Source organism: Budorcas taxicolor, chromosome 18 (genome assembly GCF_023091745.1).
Source record: "Budorcas taxicolor isolate Tak-1 chromosome 18, Takin1.1, whole genome shotgun sequence".
In the NCBI taxonomy this organism is placed as follows: Eukaryota; Metazoa; Chordata; class Mammalia; order Artiodactyla; family Bovidae; genus Budorcas; species Budorcas taxicolor.
Genome location: NC_068927.1, coordinates 38,309,136 through 38,333,108, shown reverse-complemented (window position 1 = coordinate 38,333,108; position 23,973 = coordinate 38,309,136). Strand labels below are relative to the sequence as shown.

At 42.6% G+C, this 23,973-nt stretch overlaps 1 protein-coding gene across 5 annotated transcripts; it reads left to right on the top strand.

The window, feature by feature from the left end:
• The first annotated feature begins 11,455 nt into the window (after positions 1-11,455).
• Positions 11,456-22,320, top strand: NQO1 (NAD(P)H quinone dehydrogenase 1). Of its 5 annotated transcripts, XM_052656069.1 has the most exons (8): positions 11,676-11,806; positions 14,650-14,674; positions 14,754-14,809; positions 17,112-17,276; positions 17,385-17,515; positions 19,660-19,773; positions 20,429-20,530; positions 21,406-22,320. In XM_052656069.1, exons 1-8 carry the CDS (start codon positions 11,719-11,721, stop codon positions 21,709-21,711), a joined length of 987 nt encoding a protein of 328 aa, XP_052512029.1. In that variant the 5' UTR covers positions 11,676-11,718; the 3' UTR covers positions 21,712-22,320. The 5 variants fall into 5 exon arrangements, with proteins under 5 accessions (XP_052512030.1, XP_052512033.1, XP_052512034.1 ...); XM_052656070.1 differs by lacking the exons at positions 11,676-11,806; positions 14,650-14,674 and adding an exon at positions 11,456-11,574; XM_052656074.1 differs by lacking the exons at positions 11,676-11,806; positions 14,650-14,674 and adding an exon at positions 11,462-11,574 and having other exon boundaries at positions 14,754-14,802.
• The last annotated feature ends 1,653 nt before the right edge of the window (positions 22,321-23,973 follow it).

The following is a 23,973-nucleotide window of genomic DNA, read 5'->3' as shown; positions in this document are numbered from 1 at the left end:
TGTAGTTCTGTGAAGCACAGTGACACTGTGCATGTTTACTAACAGCTGCTTTTCCCTCTTCAGACACTGGGTGTTCTCTTTCTACACTGTTCACGAAGCTCAGTGCCTGGATCTTGAATGATATTCAACAAATGCTTGTGGAGCTGAATGCGTGACTCAGACCACTTTGGAGATCATAATTCAAGAGGCAAGAAATACTTTTTCCAAACTTTTCTTTTAGTTTGCTCATGGAAATAACAAATGAGTTCCCCACCCTGAAGGTTATTTGTGCAAAATCTAAGAGTTACTAGTGATGTGAAAAGGATCAAGCATTGAAAATAGGTCCTCAGGACATCCCTGACAGGCCAGTGGCTAAGACTGCACTCTCAGTGCAGGGGGCCCAGGTTCAAACCCTGGTCAGGGAACTAGCTCCCAGATGCCTCAACTAAGAGCTTGCGTGCCACAACTAAAGATCTCACATGCTGCAAGGAAGATTAAAGATTTCATTTGCCACAACTAAGAGCCAGCACAGCAAAATGAATAAACAATTTTTTTTTTAAAGGAAATGGGTCCCTTCTATACTTCTCTGATCTGAGATCAAAACTCAATTTGCTACATCAGATAAAATCTCTTCACAACACATGTATGCCATTTGAAGAGAAATTTCACTTTAATCAGGGAAGGTCTAAGTCCAACAGAGGATGACCTACTTCACACAATATGTAACAGGACAAAATTCCAGCAAGACACACAGGAACACAGGGAGTCCAACATAGCAGTGTGTGTCCTGTGCAGCAGTGATTGTGACTGTGAGACAGGAAGGCAAAATGGGATGGGGCTCAAAGTAGAAGAACCATCTCTCTCCTAATACCAAGGACCTATTCCCTCCACGGATACTTGGCTGGTAGCCATGGGAACCATTGAGGACAGGAGAGGCCTGGGTCCCCAGACGGGCCCAAACATGACTCTGAGCTACTGTTCTAAGTCCATCACCTGCAGCTGGAAAAAACCAAGGGGGCTTTGGGGACTTCTGGATGCAGGGACTTGGCAGGTGACTAATGAGGCTGTTTGTGTTCTTTCGTTGAGAGGAGGATGGGGGACCCCTGAGGGTTCTGCCCCTGCTTCTTATTTCTAGATAACAAAGACAATCAACAAAGCTTCTTACAGCTCCATGGTGCTGGCATGCTCCCTGGGGATGCAGGGAAGGCCCTGAGGACATTGTTTTCAGTTGATACACAATGCCCAGTACATACCTACACCTGGGACAGAGGCCTGCTTGGAGAAGATCATGGGAATTGTACAATCTTAAACTGACAGCAAATTAAAGCTAGAGAGACCTTTAAGATAATGCAGTCCCAACCTGTAATTTTACAGATAAGGCAAACAGGGCTCAGAGAGACAAGCATTAGCAGCTGACCTGGAGCTAGACTCAAGAATTTTGACCCTAACTCTGATAACAAGGAGATAGGAGCTGGCTCTGGAGACCAAGAGCCTGAGCTCCAATTCTAGACGACACCACTGACAAGCTGTAGAGACATGGACAAGCCGGTGAGCACTGGGTGCCTGTTTCCTCATCTATAAAATGGAGAATTTATTCCTGACCTCACGGTTTGGGAGTTTCTCAAATGTTAAATATAGCGTTATTATCAATTCTACCAGAGAAGGCAATGGCACCCCACTCCAGTACTCTTGCCTGGAAAATCCCATGGAGGGAGGAGCCTGGTACGCTGCAGTCCATGGGGTCGCTGAGGATCGGACACGACTGAGTGACTTCGCTTTCACTTTTCACTTTCATGCACTGGAGAAGGAAATGGCAACCCACTCCAGTGTTCTTGCCTGGAGAATTCCAGGGACGGGGGAGCCTGGCGGGCTGCCGTCTATGGGGTCGCACAGAGTCGGACACAACTGAAATGACTTAGCAGCAGTAGCAGCAGCAGCGATTCTACATCTATTTATATATACTTGCCCAAAAGAAATAAAAAACACACACAGACTTGTGTACAAATGTTTATAGTAGCATTACTCATAATAGCCAGATGTAGAAACAACACAAATGTCTTTCAACTGAATGAATGAATAAATGAATGAATAAACAATGTTAATGAATGAACAGACGAAATGTGGTTTATCCACACAATGGAGTCTTCTACAGTCATACAAAGGAAGGAAGTACTGACATGGATGCGTAACAGAGAAAACAAACCTGACTCCACACTGAATCTATTCCTTTAGCTCTGATCTTCGTGCTCTGTTGCCTGTGCTCAGTCATGCTGTCTCTGTACCTTTATAAATGAATATTGCCTATAGCCTGACGTTTATAGGACAGCCCATTCTCAAGGCTCTGACCTTTAACCTTTTCCATTCATATAAAAAGAAAAAAATCAGAAAATAAAAATTGTCTTATTGGATGTTTATAGGAACACTGTGACCAGACCTCTGTGGCCAGCTGCAAGAGCAAAGGATTCCAGCACCAAAAGGTTTGCCATAATGAGCCACATCCCCTTCTCCTCTTAGTATAAAAGAAGCCTGAATTCTAACCAGGGCAAGACTGTTCTTTGGGACAGTATTCCACCATCTTCTGGGTCTGCTGGCTTTCTGAATAAAATTACTTTTCCTTGCCCCAACAACTTGTCTCTCAATTTATTGACCTGTTGTGTAGCGAGCAGTACGAACTTGGACTCAGTAGCAGATGAACCTTGAAAACATTATGCTAAGTGAAAGAAGCCAGTCTCAAAAGACCATATAATGTATGATATCATTTATAAGATGCCTGGAATGGCAATCAGAAAGTAGATAACTGGTTGCCTAGGACCAAAGGTCAGGGACAGCCAGGGAAATGGGAGAGTGATTGCTGCTGTGTACAAGGCTTCTATTGAAGGTGATAAAATGTTCTAAAGTGAGATTAATGTCCTCACAGCAAAACTCTAAAAATATGCTCATAGCCATGGTATTAGCCACTTTAAATTGGCACATTTTATGGCTCATATATCTTAATGAAGCTGTTTAAAAATGAGTTACAATAACACTTCTCTCAAAGGGTTTTATTGGGAGTTAACATGAGCTATACATATATAACTATATCTAGAACAGTCCTTGATGCATAGTAAGTCTTCAGTGATTCCATGCTCATTATTTCCTACTCTACAGGGATGGAGGAATGAAATCTGTTGACTTTTCTTCCATGAAGGACAATGAAATTAGAAGAATTGTCCACTGATAAGCCTAGCATGGTATATTTTGATTATTTAGAAAAGCACAAATTAATACAATATGGTTTTCATAGTAATATATAAATGTACATATTACATTTCATAGTAATATACAGAATAAGGGCATATGAGGGGGTTACCCCTATAATGTTCATTTTGGTAAAATTTCAGAACACTGGGAGTAAAAAGATCTCAGGTGCTTACAGAGAAAAGTGTAAGTGATCTACATCCAAACAATCAGGAAGCAAATTGTATCAGGTTTTCCATGACAACCATAGACTTCTACACACAACCAAATGGTCTGATGTCTAATGGTCAGATATGCAATATATCAAAAAAAGTTACCTTTCATTTATCCTTTCTGGGGAAAGTACTGGAGAAAGTAATCCAGAGTGGGGTGGGGAAGAGTAAACAAAAGAGAAACAGTTGGGATCTAACACAAGACAGAGGTAAAAAGAATCCCAGAAGACAGCTGTGCAGCAGAGCTCAGAGAGTGATCAGCCCAGCGTGGAAGACAGGACATCCAGCATGCCTTTCTCCAAAGACTAGAACTGACAAGAAATCTGATGAATTTCACCAAGTGAAAAAATAGCATTCATGGTATGTATGCTATTTGTTTTTTTTACACATCAGATGGCATGGTTGGGAACCATGAGTGCTTGCAGTAAAGAAAAATCATGAAAAAAGAGAGGCAAATATTACTCCAGAAAGATACGAAGTTGTAGAAGAGAGGAAACGTAATCATAATTCATTGCTTGGTCTGTTGTCATAATAGCATAAACGCTAAGTATTGATTCAGTCAGAGTTTTCGATATCACCATGTTGGAAAAATAGGGAGAAAAGGTGGAGTTGGTGGATACTGTCCAAGTACTCATCCTCATTTTTCATAATAGCAAGCCAATAAGTACTGTCTTAAAACAGGGGTCCACCACCCCCAGACGCAGACTGCTCCCATCTGTGGTCTGTTAGGAGCCAGGCAGCAGAGCAGGTGGGAACCAGCAGGTGAGAGAGCGAAGCTTCATGTGCCTCTCCCCATCGCCAGCTTCTTCACTGAATCATCTCCGCCCCGGCCCGAGTCTATGGAATAATTGCCTTCCACGAAACCCATCTCTGCTGCCGTAAACATTGTGGACCACCATCTTAAAATGAAAAGTCACACACAAGACATTACTTTAAAACACAGCATACCACAAGGCATCAAGAATTTGGAAAAGGACGTACTTCCCAGGTGGTCCAGTGGCTAAAACTCTGTGTTCCCAACAAGGCTATGGTTTTTCCAGTGGTCATGTATGGAAGTGAGAGTTGGACTGAAGAAAGCTGAGCGCTGAAGAATTGATGCTTTTGAACTGTGGTGTTGGAGAAGACTCTTGAGAGTCCCTTGGACTGCAAGGAGATCCAATCAGTTCATCCCAAAGGAGATCAGTCCTGGGTGTTCATTGGAAGGACTGATGTTGAAGCTGAAACCCCAATACTTTGGCCACCTGATGTGAAGAGCTGGCTCATTTGAAAAGACCCTGATGCTGGGAAAGATTGAGGGCAGGAGGAGAAGGGGACAACAGAGGATGAGATGGTTGGATGGCATCACTGACTCGATGGACCTGGGATTGGGTGGACTCTGGGAGTTGGTGATGGACAGGGAGGACTGGCGTGCTGCAGTTCATGGGGTTGCAAAGAGTCAGACACGACTGAGAGACTGAACTGAACTGACTAGATGGGCCCTCATGTCCCCCAGAAAACTCTTACTGAGTAGCAAATTCTTCATTAAACTCTCATACCCCTTAGCAGTTTTAATTCTTAAATATAAACAAATAATCTTCTGTCATTTTTCATTCCTAGAAGAAATACTGTGAAACACTGTGTTTAATGGTTCTGGTGGTTACACTCTGATAATGTGCTCTATTTCTTGGTTTATCAACTTTAGATAGTATCAATATAAGTCATGCAGTATTTTAACTTATTTTTATTTATTACTATTATTATTATTATTGGTTGTGCCATGTGGCTTGTGGGATTTTAGTTCCCTGACCAAGGGTCAAACCAAGGCCCTCAGCAGTGAGAGCACAGAGTCCTAACACTGGACGGCTAGGGAATCCCCTGAATCACGCAATGCTTATTTACTTATTCATTGATGGCCACACCACAAGGCATGCAGGATCTTAGTTCCCTGACCATGGAATCAAACCTGCTCTCCCTACAGTGGAAGCTCTGAGCTTTAACCACTGGACCCTCAGGGAAGTCCCAATCATGCATTATATTTTTTTTTAATCAAAATTAGTGACGAAAATCCAGGATGAAAAAAAAAATACACTAAATTGTTTAAAATATGACAATAGCTTTTGCTATGTCCCACATCACCAAACCAATAAAGTTTCTGCTCTCCTAGAAACAGAACCTTAACGGCAGTCAATCAGGAATTGCCCGATCAGTACTAAGTTAGATAAGCTGTATGATAGACACTTGCCATTTTCTAAAGGAAACAGCTATTAAGTATAATTATAGTAACAAAAGAAATGGAAAGCAAGTCAAAGAAACAGTTTCCAACATGGAGTCAGAACTGGCTTTTTCTCTGCAACAAAATCATTCCACATCAAACTTAAGGGCCCCCATTTCCACCCTTGAAGGAGGCCCATGTGTGGACACCTCCCATGTTGATGGGACTCCAAGAGATTCTCTGGTCAACTTTACCAGTTATTTCTTTAAATATCCAGTAGGAAACTAAAATCAAAATTAGTGAAAAACTAGGACTTCCCTGCTGCAGCAGCAGCAGATATTGTAAAACCATCTGGACTTGGGGAACAAAATTCTTTCTCGGTGAAACTTAAATTCTTTTTCTGTGCCATGTGAGATGTAAATGTTCTACCTGGTCTCCTCTAGAAACAAAGGTAATTCTTATCAGAAGGAGTGTGTGTGGGGGGGGGTGATTTGGAAATCAGTGTGTTAGTTGCTCAGTTGTGTCCAACTTTTTGCAAGTCCATGGACTGTAGCCTGCCAGGCTCCTGTCTATGGGATTCTCCAGGCAAAAATACTCGAGTGGATTGCCATTTTCTTCTCTAGAGGATCTTCCCGACCCAGAGATTAAACCCTGGTCTTCTGCACTGCAGGCAGATTTGGAAATTAGGCCTGTGAAAAAAAATCTTAAAAATCTTCACCACAAATATTAGCAAAAAGCTTCAGTTATTGGAGAAGGAAAACTAAACTTTAGTCCATCTGCCAGAAATACAACTTGGACCCAACTGTTCTATTTTAAACTAGTTGATTTTGCATCATTGTACTTGTCCCAGATATAAAATTGAAAAACAAAAGCCATAAGATCCTATTTGCCTCTGTCTGCATGTTTATGTATGTCTATATGTTATAAATGAGTCATCCTTTTCTGTCTCTGCTGCTGCTGCTGCTGCTAAGTCACGTCAGTTGTGTCCGACTCTGTGTGACCCCATAGACGGCAGCCCACCAGGCTCCGCCGTCCCTGGGATTCTCCAGGCAAGAACACTGGAGTGGGTTGCCATTTCCTTCTCCAATGCATGAAAGTGAAAAGTGAAAGTGAAGTCGCTCAGTCGTGTCCGACTCCTAGCGACCCCATGGACTGCAGCCCACCAGGCTCCTCCCTCCATGGGATTTTCCAGGCAAGAGTACTGGAGTGGGGTGCCATTGCCTTCTCCGTTTCTGTCTCTAGAAGGTATTATTTATAAAGAGCTCCATTTATATTCATGTGATTAAAATAATCTTTGGTATATAAAAGCTAGTTTGTGTTTTGATGAAAACAGGCATGCCTTTACAGTTATCAAAATTAAATAGAATACTTTTATTCTACCTAAGTTTATTAAAAGTCAAGTTAAGTTCATGTTAGGGCTTCCCAGGTGGCTCAGTGGTAAAAAATCCACCTGCCAATGCAGGAGACACAAGAGACACAGGTATGATCCCTGGGTCAGGAAGATCCCCTGGAGTAGGAAATAGCAATTCACTCTAGTATCCCCGCCTAGGAAATCCCAAGGACAGAGGAGCCATCACAAAGGGTCGGACACAACCGAGCACAGCACAAAAGAAGACCCCTATGTACATCGCAGCATTAAACAGTCAGAGCAAGGAAACAACCCAAAGGCCCATCAACAGATGAATAGTTAAAGAAGATGCAGGGGTCTTCCCGTCTTCCCTGGTGGCTCAGTGGTAAAGAATCTGCCTGCCAATGAAGGAGACATGGGTTCAGTCCCTCTTCTGGGAAGATCCCACATGCCGCAGAGCAACTAAGACTGTGCTCTAGAGCCTGGCAACTGCAACTACTGAGCCCACAAGCCACAACTACTGAAGCCCAGGCGCCCTGAAGCCTCTGCTTCACAACAAGGGAAGTCACCGCAGCAAGAAGTCTGTACACCATAGCTAGAGAGTAGCCCTCGCTCCCTGCAGTGAGAGAAAAGCCGGTGCATCAGTGAAGATATAGCATAGCCTAAATAAATAAAAAAGATGTGGTGTGTGTGTATATATATATATATACACACACACAATGGAATACTAATCAGCCATAAAAAAGAATGAAATAATGCCATTTGCAGCAGTGATTCTTATAAGTGAAGGAAGTCAGATAGCTAAAGACAAATATCACATGACACCACTTATGTAGAATCTAAAAAATAAATAATACAAATGAACTTATTTACACAACAGAAATAGACTCACAGATACAGAAAACAAACTTACAGTTACCAAATGGGAAAAAGAGAAAAACTAACAGTTTGGGGTTAGCAGATACAAATTACTACATATAAAATAGATAATCAACAATGTCATACTGTATAGCACAGGGAACTATATTCAATATCCTATAACAAACTATAATGGAAAAGAATTTGAAAAAGTATAGACTATATACACAAATTACTGAATCACTCTGCTATACACCAGAAACTAACACAACATTGTAAATGAAGTACACTTCAATTTAAAAAATTCTAAGTGGAGTCTTTTAAAAAAAATATTTATTTACTTGGTTGTGCCAGGTCTTAGTTGCAGCGTATGGGATCTAGCTCCCTGACCAGGGATCGACCCCAGGCCCCCTGGATTGGGAACAGAGAGTCTCAACCACTGGACCACCAAGGAGGTCCCTAAGTGGAGTCTTTTAAGCTCAAACTTACTTTAAGGCTTTCCAAAAGCCCCCTAGAAAATCTAAAGTATTTGTTACTCACCAGATAAGATGTTGAGCTAATTACATTTATTTGACTTGTTATATTACTTGGGAAGCATTATCAAAAAAAAAAAAAAGAAGTGATGTTAAACCTTCTTAGATTATATTTGTATGATGCATGTTATTAATATAGGTGGTGTTTTAGAAATTCCTAGAAATTTGACATATCCTAGTATAATGTTATCAATCCTAATTCCACTTATGATCTTAGAATTTGTATATCACATAAATGACCAAATTTCCTGTTAATCCACTGTAAAAAACTCTCATCAAATCTTTAATCATGGGCATTCTAAAGTCTTTCGGCTACAGACTACTACTGTTTTATTCTGATGTTTTGCAAAGGTCAGATTCAAGAAAAGGGTGCTACCAAGTGCTTTTGATCATTGATACCCCTGTCAAATTACAAGGTGCTGAACCTTGGGTGCATATTTCACACCTGAAGAAGGCTCTACCTGACATCTGGTCCTGTACAAACATTGGAGACCTCAAAATCAAACTGACGAGGAAGAGAAGTAGCCGGCTGCAAGGTGGACTGCTTTCTCCAAGATGTCGGATCAAGATTATTTCTACAACAAAAAACCAAATAACCCAATCAAAAAATGGGCAGAAGCCCTAAATAGTCTGTGTGTGCTCACACTATTTGCAGCAACACGGATGCAATCAGAGATTATCATACTAAGTGAAGTAAGTCAGGAAGAAAGACAAGTATGCTTTGCTGAGCAACTGTGCTGTGTATAGACCACACCACTTGCTATACTTGGACTGACACTTCTGAGGAAATTAAGACTCAGCTATGTAAGATCACTGGATAAGCCAGCTGACTTTGAAAAGAGACCCTCCTTCAATAGTGTCTTTCTTTGACTTAACTTGATTCTGATTGGCTTGGGTCTTGGGGACTATGGCTCTCAAGTACACTCCAGACATGCCTCCTTATAAAAATCATAGTTGTCTCCTTCATGTGCTATATTTTCTCAAAAGTTTAAAATGCTTATTTGCAACTGCTAACCACCAAACCAAGGATTTCCCAAAGAATCGTAGAAGAAAATCAAAGAAAAACATGGACTTAAAGTGAATCTGATAGGAATTCCCTGGCAGTCCAGTGGTTAAGCCTCAGTGATTTCACTGGCCTCAATTCCTGGTCTGGGAACTAAGATCTCGCCAGGTCCACAGTGCAGCCAAAAAAAGTGAGTCCGATATTGTCAATACAACACAGAGACTCATAAAAAATTGTGAGAATTCCAGAGTTTTGCTGGGAGTAGCACTAAAACCTTAAAAAAAATTTTTTTTTTAAGTCACATCTCTCAGGCTGAGAGTCTGATCAAAAGGAGGGCATTGTTTAAAACAAAATAGGCCCCAATAGCAGCCTAGGCTGCTTCAGGTCAAAACTCAATTAGTTTTGGTTCTCACAGAAATGGACTCTTAAATTTAGTCAATCTGGAATCTTCAGTAATCTGTCTGAGAGATTCCTGCCATCCCTTAAAGGAAAGTAACCTTGCAATAATTAACCCACATTTTGCCTGGTATAACTTCTTGTTCCTGCTTCCTTTCACCTAGAAAATTCTTCAATTTTGACAGCTCCTCAGAACTCCTTTCTGTCTGCTAAGTCTTGAATGCTGCTGGATTACTGAATTGTTGAATAAAGCTAGTAAGAGCTTTAAAACTTACTCGACTGAATGTTGTTTTTAAACAAAATAATCTCTTTCAACTAACTCTTCCTCTTGCTTTAGGTGCAACATGGCTTGGCTTGGTAAAAGTACTAAGTCCATCTTTATTTAACATTTTAATTTTTCATCTGTTCAAGCTTTTTGCCTTCAAATGGATTTTTAATAAATTGCACTAAAAAGTTATCTTGATTACTTCTTGAGTTTTCTCACCCCTTTAAATTTTGCTTCTTCCCTTAGTGTGCTTCCCAACTTTCTTCCCTCGAGTTTTCTTAGTTTATCACCTGTAAATTTTCTGATGGTTACATTTTTTTCTTTCCACCAGCGCAGTGCTAACATGTGGGATCCAGTTCCCAGACCAGGGATCCAATCCGTGCATACCACAGTGGACGCATGGAGTGATCCAACCACTGGAAGGGTCACTAGCGAAGTCCCTCTGAAGGTTATGTTAGTATTTTAAAGTTCTATTTCTTTTTCCTTCGCCTTTTGACAATGTCTTCCTTCTGTAGGATGAAGACTTTATTATAACTTTTACTTTGAGAAACTTAAAAACGTAAAACTTTGCTCTGTTCCGATCAATTGTCCTAGGTAGGACTTTGGATAAACAGCACCACACTTTTATCTGTCTTGGCTAGTCTTTAAATGCTTCCTCTGATGATGATTAGCTCTTCAGGAAAAAAAGCTCTTCTCCAGATTATGAGGAGAAGAGGTTTGTAGCCGGGAAGGAAATGGCAGCCCACTCGTGTTCTTGCCTGGAGAATCCCAGGGACGGGGGAGCCTGGTGGGCTGCCATCTATGGGGTCGCACAGAGTCGGACACGACTGAAGCGACTTAGCAGCAGCAGCAGTGCATTCTAGGCGGGGAGCCCCACCCCACCTCCCGGCCCCAGCAAGTGTAAAATGGGAACCTTGCAAAAGCAGGAACAAATTCTTTTCTCTAGAAGCAAGTCTCCCAGGTCATCTCAGCCCTCGAAACCTGTCTAGTCACAATGACTCAGCGAATCTGAGTCTAAAGAACTGCAGTCCTTCGCCTTCCTCTCTCAGACAGGCCCATTCCATTCAGAGCCATTTCCCAGGGCTAGGAGTGGCCTGGATAGCGTGCCCAAAGGAACCCCGGACTCCATCGGACACTTCCTCCTTTTGTCCCAGGGTGGTTTCAGAACAGCGTCCAGAAAACATGCCTCCCACACCCACCCAGACTCATGGGTTCCTTACTCCCTATCCCCCCAGGAACCCTTCTTCCACATGGGTCCGTATGCTTGCACTCAGACTGCCAGTTCTTCCTAGAACCTCAGCCGAGGCGTGCTCCGCCCTGCACCCCAGGGCCTGAGCGGCGGCTCCGCCTTTGCTGGCTCCCTAGTTCATGGGCCGGGCCAGCCAGACTGGGTATAAAGTAGCAGGCGCTCGGCGGCGAGCAGCACTGGTGACGCCTTCTAGGCGGCAGCTCGCTAAGCAGCCTGAGGACCTTGCCTTCCAGCCCTCCCCAGTTTGAGTCACCAGGGCAACCAGCAGACCAGCCAATCAGCGCGCCGCCGGAGCCATGGCTGGTGAGTGTCCGCCCCCCGCCCCTCAACCACTCCAGGAGCCTTGCTGTCCCCAGCCCTCGTTCCTCAGCAGGAGCTTACAGTTTCCTTCCTCGACTTAAAACTGGAAACGTGGAGGCATTAGAATCGCTGGATGAGCCCTGACAGATGCCGGGAGAGGAGAGGCTCCTGTTTCTACCCCACTCCCAGAAACGACGATGGGCGGTTAGGAGAGAATTGACCTTGGAAGCAAAAGGTTCCTTCCCTCTGGGGTCAGAATCAGCCGTCAGAGACCAAATTGGCTAACTTGCACACCCTGCTTGACCTTAATAGTATTTAAAATCTTTTGGAATAAGTTGCTAACGTTTAAAATAAATATAGGCAATTTCACTTAAAAACGTGGGTTCCCAACTTCTGGAGGAAAACTGGAAGATCTGGCAGTGGGGGTGCTTGAGCTGGGGAAGCTGCTCCCTTTAGTTTGATGGACATCAGACCCAGCTCCAGGCTGCTGGGCCAGGAAACTTTTCAGACTGTGACCCGTGAAGTGGGCAAACCTGATCTGGGTGCCGCTCTAGTGACAGAGCCTCCCTTCTCCACCGTCAACCACAGGGGGGACCTTGGAGGTCCCCACAGCTTGAATCTAATGTGTGAATGGCCTCTCACACATACTGGACCAGCTGCAACACCCGCTGGGGCTGGACTCCCTGTTTTCCAGAGAGCCTTACTCTGAGATTGGATAATGAGCTAAAATCTAGATATCTATTTCCTTCCTAGAAGGCAGAATTCTACCTTTCTGTAATTTCCTTCCCTATGAACCTAGTTCTACCTTCTGAAAACACACACACAAACACACAACCTCATCTTGCTAAAAGTAAGTGGGTGAGGGAAGGCATTGCTTTTGAAGCTGACAGACTACTTAGGTGCTCAAGAGAAAAGGGCTAAGCAGGGGACTGGAAGCCCACCCAAGGTTTCATGGCCCAAGGGGTAGGGCTTGGCTGACAAGTCTTCTGCACGCAGATTAGTGGCCGTTTCCCTCTTGGTTATTTGTACCCCAGTTGTCTGGAGGGCATCAATACCTCTCTGGAAATACTAGGGCAAGAACTATTTCCTCATTCTCCAATCCTATAGAATGTTCTGTGTCTATGTGTAACAGACCAAAAAAAAAAGGTGGGGGGGGGGGGGTTGGGGGAGCTAGTGAGGGAAAATGGGAAGATTTAGATCTTGTATGACTAGTATTAAGCTTCCTAGGTAGCGCAGTGGTAAAGAATCCACCTGCCAATGCAGGAGATACGGCTTCAATCCCTGAGTAGGGAAGATCCTCGGGAGTAGGAAATGGCAAAGATTTGTTTTGTGTTGGTATGTTGATGTATCCCAAATGCCTAGAGAGGTGCCAGGTGCATCCTAAGTGCTCAGTAAACTGAGGTGGGGAGGCTGGGTCAGTGAGAATATTAGCATTTCAAGGTGGGGAAAGAAGGCTGGCTGGTGTGGATGTGGATTGGAAATAGAAGGTGTAGGATGGTGGGGACACAGAGAAATGAGGACGGACTGGGAGCATATTGCTTAGGGATTGAGACCTGAAAAGGAACTGGTGCAGGGAGAGAGAGGCATTAACAAGATGTGCTTAGCCATGTTACACAGTCGCTTCTAGCAGATGGGTTAATCACGTGCAGGACAAGCAAGGTGAAGTGAAGTCACTCAGTCGTGTCCTACTCTTTGTGACCCCATGGACTGTAGCCTACCAGGCTCCTCAGTCCATGGAATTTTCCAGGCAAGAGTCCTGGAGTGGGTTGCCATTTCCTTCTACTGAATGGTAAATTAGAGGTACTGATAATAACCCCATTTGTCTTCCAAGACTCAGCTCAAATGCAGCTCCTTCTCAAGGCCTTTCCTGAGGGGCTGGCCCTGAAGTGAACAGTTTTCCTCTGTTAGTTACTTGTGTATATGTCTTATGCCTTTCTTTGAGTAAATTCTGATAAAGTCAAGCTTGTGTAGCTAAATGGCAGGAAGGGAAACTGAGCCCTCTAAGTCCAAAAAATCTCAGAATTGGCCATGGAAAATAACCTGAAAACTAGAGAGGTGGCTTATCTCTTGCTTTACCCTTACCTCTAGCAAATATGCACAACTGTTCTATTGATTGCCCATTTATAGCCTTTGACCATTTTTCTACTGGGTTGTTTTTAAGAAATCTATATATTTCAGATTTTGAACTCTATTGGTTATATTTCTTGTGAATATATTCTTCCTGTTTGAGTCTCATCTTTTTTTTTTATCTTTGAAGGTTAACAGTCATGGCTGTACTGTAGTTAGTAGATGTAAGCTCTTTGAAAGCAAGAGATAGATGTCTTTGACTTACTCATTTTCTGGGAATCACCTTTATGTTTTACTACTTATAAAATGTTTGTTAATGTTGGTAAGAAGTGAAACTATATATATGTAAATTTAAAAATTAAAATATACATACGTAAGAAGTAAGCCAAGAGAATAAAAACTGACAAAGCAGTACTTAGTAAACGGATATGACTAATGCAAAGATAAGTCACAAAGAAAATGCATGTTAGAGTTTAATATACTCACGTTGCTCTCAGTGGTGTTCAGTCCATGAGTTGGTAAGAAATCAGGTGGGAATTTGTTGAAGCAGCCTCAGGAATTCCTTTCCATTTTCCCAGGCTACATCAGAAGAAACTAAATCACTTCTGTAGCATTTAAATCATCACCAAATTTATACCCCACAGAATCTGAGTTTATGGAGTCCAAAAGGCCAGGCCAAGCTTGGGAATCCTCTTATTTGACAAGCGGGAACCTAAAGCTTACACATGACTGAGTTTAAGCCAATGGGCGATGCCTATGCCAGGTGTGGTTAATACTGAAATCAGGGAGCGAACTAAAGGCTTACAGGTGCCTTAATTTTCTTCCAACAATACTATAAGAAGTTCCAGGTGTACTCTCTCCTCAGTTCCACCCACAGTCACTGCTTTTGAAGAGTTAGTAAGGTATGGAATTTTAGCTCCAATTTCAGGAGGATGGTGAAACTTCCTTTCTCTGGTACTCTTCCCCATGCCTGCATGTTGTTGTGTGGATTTTTCTCTATATATTTTCAAGTTATTCCAGCTTCACCACTTAACAGGTAAATTTGGGTAGTAACTTGCTTAAAGTTTCTGGGCTTCAGTCTTCCCATCCCTAATGATATTCTGTTTACCTCACAGGGTTGCTATGACAACTGCAAAAAATACAGAGTACTTGGAACAATGCTCAGTGCGTAGTAAGCACCCTTTACATGCTCTTGTTGCAGAAGCAGGCATGTTCTAATGGCTTTATTAACACAAAGGATGTCCAAGAAAAAGCTCATCTTCCCCTGTGCGTCTACCCCCTTGCCACCTCTTACTTGCCTAAGAAAACTGCGCCACGTCTTTTTCTCTTCAGAGCAATAGACTGCAGATCTACCTACAAACATAGAGTTTCTTTCTTTATTGTAAAAGTAGATTCACACTCACGTTATAAAGATTTTTAAAATGTGGACCATTTTTAAAAGTATTTATTGAGTTTGTTAGAATATTACTTGTTTTATGTTTTGGTTTTTTGGCCACAAGGCACACGGGATCTCAGCTCCCCAACCAGGGACTGAATCCACACTCCCTGCATTGGAAGGAGGTCTTAACCACTGGATCGCCAGGGAAGTCCCCATTTTATCATTTAATGATATATCCCAGATACCTTTCAGGGTGACAGTGTATCAGTACGTGCAGCAAACTCATTTGAAAGACTCTGATGCTGGGAGGGATTGGGGGCAGGAGGAGAAGGGGACGACAGAGAATGAGATGGCTGGATGGCATCACCAACTCGATAGACGTTGAGTCTGAGTGAACTCTGGGAGTTGGTGATGGACAGGGAGGCCTGGCGTGCTGCGATTCATGGGGTCGCAAAGAGTTGAACACGGCTGAGCGACTGAACTGAACTGAAGTGGGGGGATTTTAACTCTTTTTGGTAAGAGTTGTGAATATCTTCTCCTGGTTGTCTTTTGACTCTATTTCTGGAACCTTTCATTAAACACAATTTTTAATGTTTCTGGGGCTTTATCTGTCAAGCTTTTCCTTCATGGTTTCTGAAGCTGTTGTCTTTCTTAAAAAGCAGCCTCTGTCCAGAGGTTATACAACTTTTCCCTCTCGTCCCATACTTATTTTTTTAAGGTTTTAAAAATAACATTTCTTAAAAGTTAACATATGCATAATAGGAAACCAAAAAACACAAGAAGCAAAAACAAAAAAGTTATCCATAATCAGTTTACCTTTTGATATGTCGTTTCTAGATCCTATTTGCATATTTATACAATTAAACATCCATTTTTTTATAATTAAGATCATACAGTTATGTGTCATGCTTTTTTCACAAATTGTGAATATTTACCATTTCAAAGTCCCAAAGCTATGAGTATTCTGATAACCAATGATACACTACACCAACTCAATCTATAAGAGAAAAATGTAATCCTGCCTTTCTTGGCAACAAAAATTTCATAAAAGTCAAAAATGACAACAAACCTCTAGATAAAGGTATTGGCAGAGTTTGTAATTTAAATACTGTAGTCTCTTGATGTTCAATTAAAAATGAGACAGAAGGCAACAGAGTACATAGAGCATCCCATACTAGTCTAATAGTTTCAGTTTTTAAAATTTAGATCTTTAATCTGCCAGTAAGTTGTTGCTGTATGTGGTATGTTAGTGGGAAACTTGTATTGAATATAATAGACACACTGGAAAGTGCACAAGTTCTAAGTGAATTTTCACCAACTGAACACATGCTTGTATAATCTGCATCCATTTCAAGACACAGAACAGGGGACTTCCCTGGTGGTCCAGTGGCTAACACTCTGCTCCCAGTGAATGGGGTCTGGGTTCGATACCTGGTCCGGGAACTAGATCCCACATGCCCCAACAATCCTCCAAGCTGTAATGAAGATCATAGATTCCCAAGTGCTGCAATTAAGACCCAGCAAAGCCAAATAAATATTAAAAAAAAAAATAGAACACAGACAGCACCCCAGGTGCTTTGTCTCCTTCCGGTCATTATTCCCCAACAGAGGATAACCACTGTACTGACCTCTAACACCTTATATGAGATTTCTAAGGGGATCATTTTATGGGGATGACAGAGAATGAGATGGCTGGATGGCATCACCAACTTGATGGACGTGTTTGAGTGAACTCTGGGAGTTGGTGATGGACAGGGAGGCCTGGCGTGCTGCAATTCATGGGGTCGCAAAGAGTCAGACACGACTGAGAGACTGAACTGAACTGAATTTTATTTTTATGCAGATGTTTGATTAAGTATGCCAAAGTCATTTATTAGATTAGCTACTGTTTTCCCAGTGAGTTAAAAATCACTCCTTTGATGAATGGGACTTATAAGAAGAAAATATATTTCTGGATGCAGTGGATGGGTTGCATAACCCAGTGTCTAACAAAGTCACGTCTTCCATTGTGGAGCCCAGCTGGGCTCCCCTGCAGCCTGAGCTTTGCTGGTTGGTGACTGATTTTTTTCCATGTGCCTTGTGTGTGTCTAAATAGTCAGAAAAGCACTGATCGTACTGGCCCACTCAGAGAGGACGTCCTTCAACTATGCCATGAAGGAGACTGCCATAGAGGCTTTGAAGAGGAAAGGATGGGAGGTCACTGTGTCGGACCTGTATGCCATGAACTTCAATCCCGTCATCTCCAGAAAGGACATCACAGGTGGGAGCAGCTCTCCCCTTTAATTAGGTCTTTGTGGAACTTCTCCCTTGTGGGCTTTCGGGCCCCGCCTTCGCCCTCTGGCGTCAGCTTCTCTTTTCCTCTCTGCAGGTAAACTGAAGGACCCCGGGAACTTTCAGTATCCTGCCGAGACTGTTTTAGCTTATAAAGAAGGCCGTCTCAGCCCAGATATTGTGGCCGAACAAAAGAAGCTGGAAGCTGCAGACCTTGTGATTTTTCAGGTGTGGTAAGACATCAGAAGGGGTGTTGAGGCACTTGTGTTTTTTTGTCCTAGACCTGACACCTAATTAGCTATGTGCTCTTAGGAAAGTCACAGCCCCTTGCCCATACTCTCCTTTAAGAAGGATAATTACTTCAAAGGTGCAGGATTACAGATTTATGGATGTTATGAAGACTGGCTGTGTATTCTTTGAAAGTATGACTGTGACTGCAGAGATGACATATGAGCCTTGAGCTCTTTTCCCGAGAATGTTTAGTCTTTTCTTCAATTAGTAATTTCTCATGGAATCACTCAAGTTTGCAGTTCTCACCCCATCTCCATAAGCCTCCTGGAAGCATTTTGTAGAGGCATGAGAGCTTGGCTTCTCTGCGATGGGAGCTCCCAGTGCAGGGTGTGCTGCCCTGCTTAATGTGTTCTAGCAGCAAAACCATGGCCTTTCTCCTCCTGGAAGCTGCCTCACCATTTAGCAGTCAGCACTGAAACTGGGGATGCTTCTTGTAAGTCACCTTTCCTGACGATGGTGGACTGTAGTCAGTGACTTGGCTGCTACCAATCCCAACCAGCTTTTTGGTATTAAACATGAAATGTATGCGACACTGGAAACTTCATAAGTTTGATACTGGTGGTGATTTTTGCAGTTATTCAATCAGCTGCAAAGACTCTAACCTTTGAAGTCCCTTATTCTACCTGGTGCTATGAATCAAAGCCACATAACATGAGCCAGTGCCCCAAAGGATCCCTTTTTGGTCTACATTCTCTACTCTCGTTGCAGTACAGCCAAGGCAGTAGCAGTAGCAACTTTCAGTTCTGCTTCTAAGAATCACCGTATTTAAAAACTGGAAAGGCTGGCCTTTAAATTCAGCTTCTATCCAATGCATGTGTTTTCTTTACTACCAGTACAACTGTATAGGTTGAGCACTACAAAATAGCAGCACAAGGAAGGGCAATGTAAACTCCACAGACTTGCATATTTATTATATCAGTTTTGCAACAGATGACAGGAAGAGTCTTATTCCAGCAAAAGCAGTGTGCTAGAAATGATAGTCTGGCAACATTAAAATAAACATCCTGAGGAAAGACTGCCCGCATTCATAGCAACGTGCCACACAGGCTAGGCCCTGCTCAGCTGTCTCACCTCTCCAAATGGAACCTGAGAGAGTAAACTTTTAATATCAAGCAAGCCAACCAATTCTATTTTCAGCCCTGTCTGTAGAACATTCACAGAGGACCAAATCTACTTGCTTGAATAACCTACACATCCTAAAAGCTGCAGATATGCCCTTCACAATTGAAGCACCTTAAATGTGAGAATATGAGACCCCTCAAGCTCCTCTTTTTACGGATGAGGAAGGGGCTTGTGTTGCAGAGGTCATGCCTCACATTATTGGCAGATTCAGGGTAAGAATGCTGGTTTCATTCTCAATCGTGTCCAGAACTTTACTTCCTTACTCTCTCTCTTATGGGTCAACCATTCTTCAAAGAGAGAACTACCAAGTCCTACAAATTTCTTCTCTGTCCTAGCTTTTTCTTTTAACCTCTGGGCATGTTCCTGTCATCATAGCCTTTAAGTGAGTCAAGAAGAAATACTGGTATGGCCTTGTTCGACTTTTACCAGGACAAGAGCCCCAGCAGGTCTTTCTTCTGCGAATTCCCTGATAAACCTTGGTTACACTGATCATTTGATAGCATTTGTGAGTGGTTTTGTTTATTCTAAATGATAAGACTTTACATCCATGAACACAAGGTACAGGTCTCATATTTGTGATACCACACCCACTGAAGCAATTCTTGAGAAAATGTTGATTTAGGTGTCACACACTGAGGCCAACTTTGCCTCCAATCCTTGCTGTTTAGATTTTGCTGCCAAATGAGATTTCACAGAAACAAGTCTTTATTTCACGTGGCTCTCTTCACACCCACCCGATATTTATTATTTGTACGCAGGAACAGGAGTGTCTAGTTGACTGACCAAGGGCAATAATTTTCGTTAAAATTTTCTTTTCTTGAATGTTCTACCTTCTCCAAGAGGAATGACAGGGCCTGAAGAAAGTTTGCCCCTCAGTGATGTCATGAACAGCAGCTAAGCATTGAATCTTCTGTGCTGGGGGTGTTCCCAATCTAACCTCTCTGTCCTCTGTCCCTCAGTTCCCCCTGCAGTGGTTTGGAGTCCCTGCCATCCTGAAAGGCTGGTTTGAGCGGGTGCTCGTAGGGGAGTTCGCTTACAAGTATGCTGCCATGTATGATAAGGGGCCTTTTCGGGTAGGTGGATAATTGTTCTTGGTTTTCTGTTTTCTAGCGCCTGGATTTTAGAAAGACTCTGTCTTGATGCAGAGTTTTGAGTACAGTTAGATACCACAATCAGGCTCCAGGTCCCTTTGGGAGAGATGTGTGGAGATTAGATAAACCTAGAATGGCAAAATACTGAGAGTTAAAGCAGGATGGTGAATGTATCATTATACTATTTTCTCTTTATGTACTGATATGAACTTTATGAACTTGTCCATTAAAAAAAGGAGTCTGTCTTCATTTTCTAGACACCCAAAACTACACAAGAAGCATTTTTGAGACCTTCTAGATCACAAGCCTTGATACATGCATAGTACTGTGAGGAGACAGATTTTACAAACTCCACGTAGGCACCAGCAGTCAGCACTGATTTTGCGTTACTGTGACAGCCTTCACATGCGAGAGTATGGAATCCTGGGCCTGCCCCTCTGCGTACCACTTTCCAGGCTGGTACTTCTGCAGAGTGATACTGCATGGCTCAGAAGAGCCAATGTATGAAGTAATATAAGGAGCAGATCTAGGCAGCAGGGGGTGGGGGGTGGGGACTTTTATATTCTTTTCCCCGGGGCTGTTCCATTAACTTCCTGTCACCAAAGAGATGTGGATGATAATGACTTTTCTTTTACAGAATAAGAAGGCAGTGCTTTCCATCACCACCGGTGGCAGCGGCTCCATGTACTCTCTGCATGGTATCCATGGGGACATGAACATCATTCTCTGGCCAATTCAGGTATCTTGTTTTCAGTGACCCTTCAGGAGGATTAATTGAATTTTCTATTGGGTCCAGATCCTCCAGATAGCATCTGGAAACAGACCTGAGGTATGAAGATCAAATAACTATAGAAGGGGCTTCCTTTTAGGACTGACCTGTCTTCCCAGGACCCCAGGCTTATAGAATAATTCATGTGTGTACATGGTCAAATACCACTCTCTCCTCCTAGCCAGAGGATAGCGTGGATGACTCCCCCAGGTTTGTACAGCCATGTGACGGGCATCTCTCGCCAATCTCTCTGTCCTCCAAGTTGCTGCTAGTCTCACAGACTGTCAGAGCCCAAGAAAAGTTAAGAAACTATTTAGTTCAGCTAATAAAACTGAAGTCTGAAGCACGTTTTTTTGGCGGTCACTGGACCCTCAGGATAATCTAAGGCTGGCAAGAAGAGCATATGAGGTGGCCATCTACAGGATGAGGGAATCAGTATTAGTAATAACACTGGAGAACAAATGGCAAGAATACTTCATGAAGACTTGCCTGGTAATGTGGAGAGGCAAAGAAATGCACCTTTGCAGGTCTTGGCAACAGTCAGCTGCTGAGCAGCTGGAACCCTCCCTGAGTTAACAGAACTTTGGGCACTTTTGGCAGATAGTGCCAGGCTGGGACAGTTTCAAAGGCTTTATTCATTAAGAGAAGAGTACAGCTGAATAGGCTAAAATAGGTAACAGCTAGGTACAGAGAGCACAAGGTGAGAGGATGGAGCTAGGAACTAATTCTCAAGGCCTTCACATCAAGGTGTCCTATTGGGAAACCCAGATTAACTTTCATTGTCGGTGGTACAAGGTGTGTGGCGTTTGACCTGTGACTCACCTCTGTGCTTTGTGTATCCTCAGAGTGGCACTCTGCACTTCTGTGGCTTCCAAGTCTTGGAACCTCAACTGACATATAGCATTGGGCACACTCCCGAGGATGCCCGAGTTCAGATCCTGGAAGGATGGAAGAAACGCCTGGAGAATATTTGGGATGAGATGCCACTGTATTTTGCTCCAAGTAGCCTCTTTGACCTAAATTTCCAGGCAGGATTCTTAATGAAAAAGGAGGTGCAGGATGAGCAGAAAAGTAAGAAATTTGGCCTTTCTGTGGGCCATCACTTGGGCAAGTCCATCCCAATGGACAATCAGATCAAAGCCATAAAATAAGATCCACAAGGCTGGACTTCCTTCTAAGAATGTGACCTAATCTTGGTTGCTATTTTGAGCTTCCTTGATTTGCTCTAGTTTTTAAGATCTGTGTTTTTCTTTTTCCGTGAGGAATGAATAATAGAGAACAGACTAAATTCATACGTTTCTGGATAGCTTTATTAAATAATGTAACCAATTCTTATGATTGCTATCATGGCAAAATCTGATTAGTCTCAAAAGGGCTCTTAGGATGTAAAGCCAGACAGAAAGGTAGAAAGATGCCAGACAGTATTCTTTAAGGCCCTCTACACAATTTAATCCCTCTCTCTTTAGGTATATATTTTTAGGAATAAATCTGGCTAGAGAGCATCCAACTCCTCAATGATCTATTTTTCTTTAATTACCTCTCTGTGGTTTATGGCAGAAGGGAATTGCTCAGAGGAGGAAATGACAGAATCTGTCTGACCTAAGGGACTTGTTTAATAATTGCTACTCTCTGCTTGTTTGTGATATATATTAGCTTTATTACTATACAATGACTACCATGCCTACATGAATGTCCTCCTTCCTTGAACTTTTGTTGTTAACACAGATACCTTGAAATGAAAAGTTAATAAAAATCTTTTTCACTTCAATTTTCTGATTTACTATCTGCAAATAAACCAAGACAACTATAACTACATCTGCTATAATGACTGAATTCACAAAAAGAAATAGTACTCCTAATACCTAAAAACAGCCTTCCACAAATAGTACTTTATTTTTTGATCCATATAACTAACCTGGAAATTTTCCCCATATCATTTATAAACTGATGACTTTCCTTTCACGGATGTGTTTTGGTTCCATGAATCTGGGGGCAAAATTGTAAGCCTAGAGTTTCACTAACTTTGGTGAACGATTTTGGCATTCATAATCTAACTTCCTGTTTAAATAATTGAGGTGCATGTCTACTAAGTGTTGGTATAATCCAAGTTGAAAATGATGAAAGAATGCCCTCTTGTGGTCCAGAGAAAGAAAACATGAGAAATGATGCAAAGCAAGGTTGCCTCTTACCTGCCAAGGAAATGATGGCATCAGGCAGGAGAACCTCAAGTGCCAGATGCCAGCAAGCACTGGGTATTCTTTCCACAATATCCACAATGGCAGATGGCTGGGTGTTTCAATTTGAAAACATGAAAATGTTTCCTGTTGCCTTTATCCTCACTGCAGTTTTATGTATATTTCTAAAAGTTCCAAATAAAATCCATTTCTATAAAACAAACTCAAATTCATTGGTTTCAGGCAAAAGTAGAATCTACCAGGGAAGGGATCAGAGGATTCAGTGATAAACTGTGGCCAGAAGCCTAAACAGTGACTTGGCTTGAGAGCTTGCCCAATAGGGCTGCTTCATTCTGAATGGTAATGGAACCAATTAAGATTCTCTCAGGGGATTTAAGGGAGAAGGCAATGGCACCCCACTGCAGTACTCTTGCCTGGAAAATCCCATGGACAGAGGAGCCTGGTAGGCTGCAGTCTGCGGGGTCGCTAAGAGTCAGATACGACTGAGCGACTTCACTTTCACTTTTCACTTTCATGCATTGGAGAAGGAAATGGCAACCCACTCCAGTGTTCTTGCCTGGAGAATCCCAGGGACGGCGGAGCCTGGTGGGCTGGCGTCTATGGGGTCGCACAGAGTCGGACACGACTGAAGGGACTGAGCAGCAACAGCAACAGGGGATTTAAAGGACATTTAAGATGATCCAGGAAGGAGTGCTTAGTTGTTTAGTCATGTCTGACTCTTTGCGACCCCATGGACTATAGATGGCCAGGCTCCTCTGACAATGGGATTTCCCAAGGAAGAATACTGGAGTGGGTTGCTATTTCCTTCTTCAGGAGTCTTCCCAACCCAGGGATCAGTAGAGTGGTATAGAAATCAAGAAAAACACAGAATGTAATAGATAAATGCCAAGGGGCAATATTTATTGTGACTCGACTGAATTATCTTGATTAATCAATGGGAGAGGCATTCTTCTAGGCACTGGAGATATACAAAAGCAGACAAAACACCTATCCTCATGGAGGACTGCATTCCATGACAGAAGAACAAATGTCAGGTGATAAATGCTAGAGAGGAAGAGCAGGTAAGAGGGTTAGAGATGGGATCCGAGTTTTATACAGGGTGATCAAAAAGGATCTAATAAGGTTATATTTGAGCAAAGACTTGATAACGTTAAGAGACTGAGACATGTGGATCCCTGAAGGATAGGCATACCGGGAGTGATGTGAGCACAAACCCAA